We start from the raw sequence: 13,072 nt of genomic DNA on the forward strand, positions 1-13,072 counted from the left end.
CCAAAGATTCACCATCCTGAGTCAAGAAATTCTTCCTCACCTCAGTCTTAAATGGCTAACCTCTTATTCTGAGATTATGTCCCCTGGTTTTAGACTCACCAGCTGGGAAAAACATCCACATCCAGCCTATCAAGTCCTGTAAGAAATTTGTCGAGCCTTAACAACCCCACTTACGCAAATCATAGAAGCCTAGAGTGCAGAAGGCGGCCATTCAGCCATCAAGTCTGTACTGACCACAATCCCACCCAGGTCCTATTCCCGCAATCTCATACATCTACCCTGCCAATCCCCCCGACACTAGGGTCAATTTAACAAAGCCAATCCACCTAACCTGCACATCTTTGGACTGTAGGAGGAAACAGGAGCACCCGGAGGAAACCCTCGCAGACATTGGAAGAAAATGCAAACTCTGCCCAGACAGTGATCCGAGGCCGGAATCGAACCCAGGTCTATGGCACTGTGAGGCAGCAGTGCTAACCAATGTGGTGCCTTGTCGCCCAGTGATGGATGCAAAACTACCATGTTGCACATATCTCCAGCTCAAGCCTGGAATGATCTAGATGCGTAAAAAATTATGGCCACAATCAATCACTTTGCCAGCCACTGACAGTGCTGCTATGCCCTTGTTCTGAGATTACAGCTGAGGTTGCAGCAGGTGGCAGATTTCAGCAATGACATCTTCAGTATCATCTAGATGTCTCACATTGTTTCTTCCGTAGGTTTAGGTACTGCTACCTCTTCAGCCTGGACAAATACGGTTTCCTACCAAGGGCCTTTTGCTTCCATCTACTCTGTTGTTCTAGCAGTTTGCCCTGTTCTGCCCATTCTCCCCAAAATACACTATTCCCAGAGAAATGCCCATTTTGGGGGGCAATTTATTTGTGCAGGAGCCTTGTAGTCAGGACAAAGTCCTTCAGCACCTGCACACAACTTCTTCTAGTATTCGGCAACTTTCAAGGACTCTAAAGCACACAGAAAAAACTTGCATAATCAGAGCAATGGGTGAAAGATGTCAAACCAGCAACTAACCTGACAGTAGCTGATGCTTCATTTAAATAAGGGTGGCCCTTCCTGCTGCTCAGCATGTGTTCAGCTTTTCATAATTAAGAAACCATGTCAGCTGGAGTGCTGAGCTGCAAAATGTCAATACTGGAATCAAATCAGCATTACACTCTGATTGATGCCATGATCCTCGTGGGATGGAAATGTCTGGGGGGTGCTCACCAATATGCTGTCCAGTGCAACTTACAGCCAAAGGGTGACATATGTTGCAGTGATGTTGAAGTGAGAACAGGATGAGGGATTAATGTGACATATCACAGAGAGGTCAGGTTCACAAGGAAGAAATGATGCTCAGGAAAGTTGTTATCCAACTCCTTTTAGCCAGAACTAGCTTCTTCACATTTTACAATGTGCCTTCACAGCGTTTCTGTTTTATTGCACATCTCTTGTATTTGCGGATCTTTCTTCCACTTCTACATTTTCTTGCTTTGGTTACATTTCCACCACCTCACTGATCATCTTTTATGCCATTCAACAATTTTCTATTAATCACTGTATAGGTCAATCAAACCATTTGCTTTCTTTAGGTTGGAGTATTTCTTGATTCTCTTTCTTTTTGAACTATCTACTTTTCCACCTCATTGATATATTTCCTCATCTATTAGCATTCAGTTCAGATGTTCAAAACTTGTGTTTTTTCTTTAGTGGTGATGGACCGTGGACCATCATGTTTTCTTATGACATTCAGCGTTTACTCTACTTTCACTTATTATTGGTCAAGATTTATTTTATGTGCAATAAGAAAACTTGAATCATTCAGCCCATTTTAAATACGGCAAAACTAGAAGTTGTTTGGAAATAAAATACTACCAAATGTAGCCAACAACACCAAAATGAAGCCAACAGCTTCTAAAATTTTTCAACTGGTATTATCTGATTTAATAAATAAAATATATTTTTAACATTAGATGAATATTTGATTACGGATCAATAACCTTAAGATTAGTACAAATTTCTGTCTGTAGATTTTCATCATATATCAGCCGTATTTAACACTACAAAGTAAATGCAGAAATCTTAGCAATTACATATTAGCATAAGTACCGTTTGCTTGGCTATGGATTAATCCCATGTTAATTAAAGTTTACAACATATTTTGTTCAAAAAAATTCTACATTTCCTCTTTCCGCCATATGTACATATAGACAGTTTTCAGGAATTTTTGAATTTGTTGCTATGTATACCCAAATTGAAACATTTGCAAATTGAATAAAGAACACCAGCAGCCTTACCTCCTTTCTCTTTTGTAAAAGCAACTCCAATCTGTCATTAGCTCGTTTGCCTATCATTTTGTTCCTCTCAGCCTCATACTGTCTTTGTGTGTTATCCTGATGTATACTTAAGTTTAAGGCCACATTCACCAATGCAGTCATCAGCTTCATAGCTGTGAGGAAACAAGCAAAAACATTAACTGTAAACATAATGCGCAAACGATCAAGCCTAATCATATTTGTCTCTTGTTGCAGCATATTAAGAAACGTCTTGTGTAAGGCAAAATTTAATAAAATAATTTAAACAGCACCTCTGAAGCAAGAAGTTAAGTGGCTGGTTGGTGAGTATTTCTCTTTATTTGTCCTCCTTAAATTAAGTTATTAGTTAACTAAGAGACAAGATATTAAAAATTTCAATCGGGAAAGATAAAACGAAGTAAATTATTACAGAACAAGTTTATTCAAGTTTAGGTTTCATCAGAGTGCAAGGTAATTTGACAAATATGGGAATTCAATCAGGTGGGGGTAAGAGGTGTTGCTTTATAAATAAAAATTAACAAAACAAGCAGGATTAAGTTAGGACTGTGAGCAGAGTTGAAGACTAAAGCATGTAACTACATTTCATAAATTAAACAAGGTTATTAGCTAAACTAAAAACTGCAGACAAGTGAGTGATATTTCAAAATTTGAAAACCTAAGTTAAACAAAATACAATAGATTTGGTAGGGAAGGCATTCTGTTGCAGTTGTAACATGTGGATCCACAACAACCACATCTCAGTAATGTCTGTAGCTCAACAAACTTCAGCTCACAGTTGGATTCCAAACTTCAGATAATGCAGATGAAGTTACATGGACACTTCTTTCAAGGAAGCAGTTACATACTTCAGATTTGTTCTGTGGTCATCGACAGGATGGTTGTGACTACAAATGAGGTGGTAGCGTTGATGGAGCTCAGCATTTGCATTCATCTAAAAGCTATGATGTTTTCACAGCCTATGTGGACAAGAGCAGAGACAACTGGGAAGATGAGCAAACTGGCCATATCTTCCTGGCACAGGGAGCGATTCAAGATGAGGAGTAAAAGCAAAGGTATGGGACAAAATAGTTAGGGAGATAGATACCGTCTTCCGCAGCTGATAAGTTCTGAAAGTTGTGTTGCTTGTCCAATGACAGGGTTAAGATCAAGGTTAAGGGGTTAGAAAAGAACTTGGGAGTGGATAGGGAAAGATTTTGTTGTTGTGGTCCTCAAGTTCTACCAATGCCACTGGTATTTAAGAAAGCGGTTCTGTTGAGGGAGAATTAAGAATAAAATTCAAAAATTGAACCATATAGGTCATAATCTTTGTATTATTTCCTGAGCTATGAGTGATCACAGAGTTGATTGCAGAGCTGAAAAGGCTCTCGTGGGAGAAATGGTTTTGAATTATGGGAAACTGACCAGCATTATGAAAACAGGAAGCTGTCCCAATGTGTTTCACCTGAACCTTGCTGGGTCCAGTGTCCTGGTGACTCAAATAACCAGCATAAAAGATGGAGCTTTAAACCCAACAATGGGGAGCAGAGTTCAAATACTGAAAAAAAAAGGACAAAGCAATAGTGCAGGGTTGTGATATGGGCACTGTTAACCAGATTATGCCAGAAAGGGACAAAGATGACAAATATATGAGTGTAAAAAGTGTAAAAGTAGGGAAAAATGGTTACAAAAAAAACACAAGTTCAAGGCTCTTTATCTGAATGCACATAGCACTACTAACAAGATAGATGAATTGATAGCACAAATGGAAATAAATGGTTATGATCTGATAGCCGCTATCAGACCTAATTGAAAAGATAACCTTGACGACAAACTCATTTCTATTTGGGACAGTTAATTAGAATGTGGAACCAATCAGGAAACAGGCTATTTTCAGATGTGGTGAAGTGTAAAGAATCAGTTACTATTTCATTGTAAAGGATTTTCAAGGGAAGAGTGATCACAACATGATAGGATTTCACATTCAGTTCAGGTAAAAACTTGGCCTTGATTTGCTTTTTTATGGCTTTGTTTAACCTGTGGTGCAACTTTTATTGATTAGCGTGTTGGTACTCAGATTCCATTGCTCTTCTACCCTACTTAGAATCTTCCAAGTTATCAAGTGGCCTCCTCCTCCTTCCCACAAAAATATACTATGTCACATTTATCTGTTTTGAACTTAATTTTCCATTTGAACCTATGTGGTGCCTTATCCGATACCTTAATGACCTTTCTATAATGCGGCACAAAAAACTGCTACTAATGTAGCTACTGTTCCCTATTATAAAACATATCCCAATTTATACAGGTTAAAATGCTATTGGCCTGATCCATCAGTACTCAAAATGCCACAACATATCTGCTATGTCTCAGTAGTCAATTGTGTCCAATTATGCTTGTGATTTTTTTTTTCTGCGCTAAAGGTATTTTATAAATGGAAGGTGGAAATTTGTTTTAATCTCCAGCCCTGCAGGAAGGTTCACTGAAACCATGATTTAACTCAAATATAGAAGGGTGTTACATTTGTCAGATGAGAACTCAAAAACAAACTCATGTAACCATTTAAATGTAGTAAGATTAATATTTAGTGTGCACAGAAAGAACTACAATTATATCTTGTATTTAATAAAACATGACAGTAAATGTCCCTCAGCATTGAAACAAAAGTATGTTTCAGTGAACCAAACTCTCAACTTACCAGCCAATGTGCTGGTGTGCCTGAAGGCTCGAACTTGGGAATCCGAAAGACCAGTGAGCAGAGAAATCACTGTATCCATCATGTACTCATCATAAATAATACTGTATTGACACTGCCGAATGAGTACTCCAATAAACTCACAGAAATTTGATCGGAATTTCTTCCACTGAGGACCAGGCATTGTTAGAGGGTAATCTCCACTGTCCTGTAAAGAAATATACTCTAAAGTATAAGCTAATTGAATGTCAATAAATAGTTTGCAAATTTACTACTGTGAAGCAATAGTTATATTTACTGTAAACACAGCAATTTTTTTCCTGAGAAGCTGTGCTTATCCCACATTTTTGGCAAAATAACAATTACAAACATGTGTATAAATCAAATCCAACACATGATCATTTCAATCATCATACTGCTGAAAGTTTACAAGATCTGAGATTGATTGAGTTAACAGTCTAACTTGTTTAAAATCTTTATAGATCATTTCTGCATCAAAATACCAGCTGGGTACAGGTAGTTCACAGACTTACAACATGACTGGTTCCAGGAGTCAGTGTCACAAATCAAAATGCTGTCAGTTGAAGTGCAAGGGAGGGGGGGGGATAGTTTCCATCAGTGGGGAAAGGCATTCTTATCCATTTTCAAAAGGGTTAGTGACCCAATTTGTACTGCTGAATATTGGATTATTTGACTCTGTTCCTCAAGTCCTGCCTGAGGCGTATTGAAAATAAGCTACTTTTAATCGGTCATAGGTCCATACGTTCCAAGGATGTTTCTGCTGAAATTGCTGGGAACTCTAGTAGAAATGCTATATGTGGCACCTGAAGGAAGCAATGATCTAAGATTTAGAACAGTAAAACATATCAAATTTTTAACTGAGGTCAGAATCTACTCTGGACAATTTAACTCAACCAAACTCACATTCCATTGGGCTGGCAAGGAGACAAAGTTGGAAACAACATTGTAAATTCAAAACAGTGTCAATTTATAAACATTGTATGTGTCCTTTGTCATAAGTTGACAATCGCAAAGTCTAGGTCTACCTGTAATACATATCAGCATGACATTTACAATGTTTACAATATTCTTCGTAAATGTCTTCTAATTGGCTGATTTAGTCAGGATGAAATTTTTTCTACCTTTAAGATTAAAATGCTAGGGACATGAAAAATCCTTGGTTGGCCATGTTGTCAAAAATAAAATGAATATATTCAAGTTCACTGCTATTTCAAAACATGGTATCAACTGAAAAGCATCGTACATGTTTTTCTTTTATGGTTGACCATAACATATAAATTGATAAGTGCATTAATTTAGGGGTAATGAGTCTCAAGAGAAACATTGCAAATGTTCTCTCTCTCTTCAGGTACCATGGCCAAAAGGGGTGTTGGGAACCATGAACCTCCCTGTTTCTCTTGCTCGAGAGGTGTGAATCATCTTCATTCATGCTATATTCATCTAGTTTGCGCAGCTCTTTAAAAAGATCATTCTTTATTTACCTCAATTTCGTTTACCATTGATCTTTCCCATCAGCATCATACCTTCTAAACAAACCTGTTGGTTTAATTTGGAATCATTGAAATCATGATGATGGCTATCTGGGACCTTTCTTTAACATTGTAACTTAAAGTAAGGGCTAAGCAACCTCACTTAATGTAGTCTGGCCTTAAAATAATTCCCTGACTTTCCCTTAACTACAGTTTAAATTCTTTGGAAAAGAATACACAACTCAGGATTCCCCGATACCTTTGAACTCACAGCAAGATCAAAATTATATAAGTTTTGAACTTGTAATCCCTCACTGCTGTGAACTTCCACAGTCAAAGTAGGAGACTTCACTGCAAAAGGACATTTAACAATTGTGACATATGACAACAGACCAGGGATCAAAACTGGGACATTTCCAATTTTGCACAATCAGCATGGTGCATCATTTACTGGATTCCTGAGAACTCACCTCATCAAACTCTTCAGTCATTTTCCTAATTATTTCTGTATTCTGCATATTTCGAAACATCTCAATTCTAACGGTGCCTGTAAATGAAATATAAAAAAGAGATCAGTGTTACAGGTAAATCACTGACCACAGTAGTGATGAGTCACACAAAACATCAATGTAAAATTTTACTCAAGTTACTTTAAGTGTACTACACAAATAAGGCAAAACTAAAAAATTGGATTTTAACTCTGGCACACCAAAGCAGGTCTAATTGCTCTATTAAAAGTGATATATGCCACAACACCAGACGTTTAAATAGCTAATATAACAAAGAACAAAATAATTGAGCAAAAGCACTACAGAAAAGTATACAAAACAAATTTGTGCTCCTGCGCTATATGGAGCACCTCCAAATACAATCATGTTTCCAACATCATACATTTTCTTTGCTTTGAAATCCATTGGCTGAACTGGCACAAAATTTGCACTTTGACATGCTTTCAGCCAGTGGTCAACTGCACCAAAGAACCTTCATTTTTTTTAAAAAATTATCAATGTGCAACCTGCACAGAGTTGCATGTTAATTTGCAGAATAATAAATACTTTTAACAATGTATTTAATATTGCACAATAAACTCTAACCTCTTATCTTATTTGGCAGTTAAGTTTAGAAACAAATTTTGCTGCTTAAAATATGGTGAATATTAATTTAAAATGCACTTAAAATTTATGCATAGAAAATTGATATATATGGCCCAAAAATGAGGGTACTACGCTTTATTAAATTTGATTAACATCCAAAAGTAAAGTAAATTTCAAGCAGTCGTTCAAAATAATAAATGACTGGAAAAATATTTAAATGATTCCAATTATGTGTCAACAATTTTTCAATTTGCTTCTTTTTTTATGAAGGCCACTGAATTTTGTAAAGCTCTTTTGTTTACATTACATAGAGGGAGCTAGTGAGTCAGTTTGAGCAAGCATTGTTAATGAAAACCACTATGTAACTGTATTTTGCTGTTCAACAATAAGCCATTTGTACAATTATAGCTTTATGAGTATCCAAAGAAAGCCAGTGATAAGGTAATTACTATAAGATTACCTTTGTGATTTATACTTTTGTTTTAAAAAAAGCTTATACAAAAATACAACTCTACTTTAAGGTGCAAAATGGTCCTTCTTTGGAAGAAACCATCCAAATGCATTGCATTTATTATGATATAGATACTGTATAATTCTTCAGCGAACACTTCAAAAATCTTTAGATTTACCTTTACATCCTGAACATTGAATGAAAAAGTTGATTAGGTCCAAAAGTGCAATGTCCCTGTCCTGCTTGTATGATTCTATCCAGTCATCAACCACAGACTGTTGAGGGAAATGTACTATTAATTAATTATGAACAGAAAGTTTTTACAGAACTTCAATTTCTGATACGTTACTATTCGACTCATGAAAATAACAGTTGGGACAGATTGCAGTAATCCTCATTCAAAATATAAACTTTTGCAAACCATCATTTTTGCTTTATTTTAAGATCACTAAATGAAGCAGGTTTGTAAAATCTGCTCTCAAAGCACAAGATAATAATTCATTCTTGGATATTCCCGCATCGCTGTTCATATTTTTCTTTGACTGACAAGAGTAGGAACTCGCAGGAATGAACAGTTGTCCGAATCCTTAGAGCAGTAGAAAATCTTACCCATTTTTAAATTCTTAAAGCTCCATTTAACTTAAAATAGGTTGCTTCAACATATAGGGAAGATTCTGCTACCAGAGTAGCTAGGCATGACTGCACCTTTACGAATGCTGCCAATGTAATGTCCAAAATTGCTGATTTCACACAGCATAAATATGGAGATGGAGTCCCTTAGCTAGTAATACTTGTTGCTTCTGCAAAAGATTCTTCCAAAGTAGAATGGTAGAACAGTATAATTTGCTTCATTAAAAAAATGAACTGAAGGATAAGAATAGCAGCTGTTGAAAAACAGCTTTTCTAAAAAACAAGCACAATTCATATTATACTGTATCAGACACTTCTGGTTGAACCACAAAACTTAGAAGTCAATGATTAGATAGATTCCAACTAAAGATATAAAATCTGTCTCACGCCCATTCAAATATGCAGAGAAATGGATTCAACTTTCAATTAATCCCTTATCATGCTTATAAATTAATTAGTAATTATCAGAAATAATTTGCTTGTTCTTTCCATGAGGAGATTGAAAGGAAAGGTTTGTAAGATACCTGCATGGCACTCTTTCCCATTTTCACCACCTCAAACAGTGTAACTGGTTCAATTTCTCCATTTTGCTGATGGTGACCATTAGCCTTTCCCTGGCTACCTCTGCCACCAGTTCCTGCACGGCTTTTCTCTCCTGGAATACGTCTTGCCTTCTTAGCAGTCTTGGAAAAGAACAAAGAGGCATTGTTAAATTAAAAATAGCACATTCAAAATGTGTGCATTTTCACTTCTAAATATTTATTTAGTCAGTCCTTGAAATTTTTAGAAAAACCAATATATTCAAAGGAAACTGATTGACTACTTTTGTAATGAGTTGGAAGAAATAACTTAGGAACAAAAATAATTGTTACAACTAAAGTGAATGGTAAAGCAAACTTATCACTGCTATGCAACAATTAATCTAACCATGAATAGTAAATTAGAATAGTAAAAAGAAAATTGAACTGATCACTTATTCAATACATAATACAGAGTAAAATGCTGAAAATCTGAAATAGAAACGGAAAATGCCAGAAATACTCAACAGATCGTACCTGTGGAACAAGAAACAGAGTTAGCGGTTGGGATTACGTGGCGAAAAACTGCAGCAGGCGACGGTGCAGAGGGACCTCGGGGTCCTTGTGCATGAGTCGCAAAAACCCAGCTTGCAGGTGCAGCAGGTGGTCAGGAAGGCGAATGGGATGCTGGCCTTCATAGTGAGGGGGATTGAATATAAAAGTAGGGAGGTCTTACTGCGGCTGTATAGGGCATTGGTGAGGCCGCAGCTGGAGTACTGTGTGCAGTTTTGGGGTTGAGCTATGAGGAGAGGCTGAATAAACTGGGCTTGTACTTGTTAGAGTTTAGAAGAATGAAGGGAGATCTCATTGAGACGTATAAGATGATGAATGGGATGGATAGGATAGAGGTGGAGAGACTCCTCCCGCTCAGAAAGGACAGTAGGACTAGGGGGTACAGCCTCAAGATTAAGGGGGGGCGGTTTAGAATGGAATTGAGGAAGAATTTCTTCACTCAATGGGTGGTGAATCTCTGGAATTCTCTGCTCGTTGAAGTGGTGGAGGCTGCCTCGCTAAATATTTTTAAGAAGCGGGTTGATGGGTTTTTGATAAGAGAGGGGATTAAGGGTTATGGGGAGAGGGCGGGAATGTGGAACTGAGCCATGACAGATCAGCCATGATCTTATTGAATGGCGGGGCAGGCTCGAAGGGCTAGATGGCCTACTCCTGCTCCTATTTCTTATGTTCTTATTTTCTTATGTTCATGAAATAAAAGGCAGCCTGTTAAATTTTAGTCAGAGCACACACAAACTAACCTTCCTTCAACTGGGGCCAACAAGCCTGTGTTTTTTAACTAATAAATGACCTTCAAAGGAATGAGATGCTTGGCAACCGGGAAAGTAATTTACGTATTTCTTTAAATCTTGTAATTCCTTATGTATTGTCCTGTGCTTCTTTGCTTCGATCAAAGTGCAGAATCAGATGCCACTGTCTACCACCACTGTAAGAAGTCTCACAACACCAGGTTAAAGTCCAACAGGTTTATTTGTAGCAAACGCCACTAGCTTTCGGAATTGGCTGTTCCTTGGTCTGGTGGGACCCACTTGACAAAGGAACAGTCAGTTCCGAAAGCTCGTGGCGTTTGCTACAAATAAACCTGTTGGACTTTAAACTGGTGTTGTGAGACTTCTTACTGTGTTTACCCAAGTCCAACGCCGGCACCGCTACACCATAACTACAATCACTGTGTCAGTTGTAGCTCAATTGGCCGCAGTTTAACATTTCTTGACTTTTTGTACTCATGTCCTGGAGTGAGACTTAAGCCCATAATGCTATCAACTGATCCATGACTGGGCACTTTATAATCTTTCGCACTCAACGGAGTTCAACAAGTTGTTTTGTTTCATCAGCACCACACAACCACCTCTTTTGCCATTTGTTTCCCATTTTCTGGCCTATCACAGATCTTCCCTTTCATTCTTTTCCACCCTCCCCCATTTCAGCTGCCAAAATCAATTGTATTTTTTAAATTTTTGTATTTTTCCTGGTTCATCGACCTGAAAGATATCCATAAACGTCCCCCTTCTACGTTCCAAACACTCTATGCCCCATCTCAAATGCAATATCAATAACTTCCCCCATTGGCAGGCAATACATTGACCCTAGTTCAATGGGAATCCAACAGCATGTGCATCACATCCAGGACAATAAGTATGCTGACAAATCTTCAGCACTCCACCTTCTGCAGACATTTTCATCACCTACTTTTTAACCCTGCCAAAGTTCCCTACTTAGTTTTGTCCTAAGCTGCCCTTTGTTCAATCTTCCCAGCTGAAATGTCAAGTAGAATCATTACCATATCTTGATATCTGCCTATCTTTCCTCCAATCCCCAGGCCTACCCACACATCTAACCATTAAAATGAGAGAGAAATCTCCTACACAAGAAAACATGGTCAAAAAGATAGTGACACTCTGATCCATGAGATAATAAGGCTCATTATATTCTCCAAGGCAATAAATGCAGGTGAGGAATATGAGGAAAACAGAGATGCATATAATAAATATATGGCACCCAATCTAAAGCAGGCTAGAAAGGTTGCAAAAGTAATGAGGGTCTAAGCCATAAAAGGAACTACAAATAAGAATGAAGTTTTTGAGTTTAAGGCATTGGGAAGCAGGGTACTATTAAGAACTAGCAACACTTAAAAGGTAAAATAACGGGAGTGTGTGAAATAGTGGAATTTGACAAGCTAGAGTTGACGACTTCGTGATGACTGGCACGTGAGGTTTTGAAAAGCACAAAACAGATCAGACAGAACACTAAGTCTGTTATCAAAATAGTGAAACCTGTAAATTACAGTCACTTAAAAGACACCTGATCTGCAGGTATTAACACTGCATATACAGCAAACAGAATGAAGGCATGTGGCATGCTTGCCTTCATCAGCTAGGGCACTGAGTTTAAAAACTGGCAAGTCAAGTTGCAACTTTGTAGAACCTTAGTTAGGCTGCACTTGGAATATAGTGTTCAGTTCTGGTCACCACACTATCAGAAGAGCGTGGAGGCTTTGGAGAGGGTATAGAAAAGATTTATAAGGATGTTGCCTGGTATGGAGAGCATTAGCTATGAGGAGAGGTTGGAGAAACTTGATTTGTTCTCACTGGAACAAAGGAGGTTGAGGGGCAACCTGACAGAAGTCAACAAGATGATGAGGGGCATGGACAGAGTGGATAGTCAGAAGCTTTTTCCCAGAGCGGAAGAGTCAATTAGTAGGGGGCATAGATTTAAGGTGCAAGGGGCAAGGTTTAATGGAGATGTTCGAGGCAAGTTTTTTTTTACACATAAGGTTGTGGGTGCCTGGAACTCACTGCCAGGGAAGCTACTGGAAGCAGATACAATAGCGACTTTTTAAAGGGCGTCTGGACAAATATATGAATAAGACGGAAATGGAGGCAAATGGTCTCTGGGAGGGTAGAGGGTTTCAGTTCTAATGTCAGCATGGTTGGTGCAGGCTTGGAGGGCCAAAGAGCCTGTTCCTATGCTATAGTTTTCTTTGTTCTTTATTCCAGGATTGGCTGTACTATCCCTTTTCTTGAGCTCACCCAAGATCATCCCTAATTGTACAAGCCTGCCAGTTGGGTGTGATTTAATTTCATGCTGTTTGTTGGGATTCATAAGATAATTTTGATTTGTGCCATGCCTTTCATATCCATCAGACTTCTCTGTAACCAATAAAGCACTTTTGAAATGTTATTTTTATATTGGAGGAAATGCAGCAGCCAATTTGCACACAGCAAGTTTCTACAAATAACCATACGATAATGACCAGATATTCGGTTTTTGTGATGACTGAGGGATACAAATTGTCCCCTGGACATAACTCCCCTGCTCTTCCTTGATGTTGTA

General features: G+C 38.0%; 1 protein-coding gene across 3 annotated transcripts in view; it reads right to left on the reverse strand.

The window, feature by feature from the left end:
- stag1a (STAG1 cohesin complex component a) overlaps window positions 1–13,072 on the reverse strand; it is a 227,645-nt gene that overhangs the window by 58,774 nt on the left and 155,799 nt on the right. For all 3 annotated transcript variants that reach the window (XM_080185452.1, XM_080185454.1, XM_080185455.1), the window contains exons 4-8: window positions 9,173–9,331; window positions 8,197–8,293; window positions 6,944–7,020; window positions 4,987–5,191; window positions 2,295–2,446 (exon numbers count right to left, since the gene is read on the reverse strand). In XM_080185452.1, the coding sequence (XP_080041578.1) occupies window positions 2,295–2,446; window positions 4,987–5,191; window positions 6,944–7,020; window positions 8,197–8,293; window positions 9,173–9,331 (690 nt within the window). The remainder of the gene's footprint in view (window positions 1–2,294; window positions 2,447–4,986; window positions 5,192–6,943; window positions 7,021–8,196; window positions 8,294–9,172; window positions 9,332–13,072) is intronic.

Source organism: Carcharhinus amblyrhynchos, chromosome 3 (genome assembly GCF_965287045.1).
Source record: "Carcharhinus amblyrhynchos chromosome 3, sCarAmb.v2.hapA, whole genome shotgun sequence".
Lineage (NCBI taxonomy): Eukaryota > Metazoa > Chordata > Chondrichthyes > Carcharhiniformes > Carcharhinidae > Carcharhinus > Carcharhinus amblyrhynchos.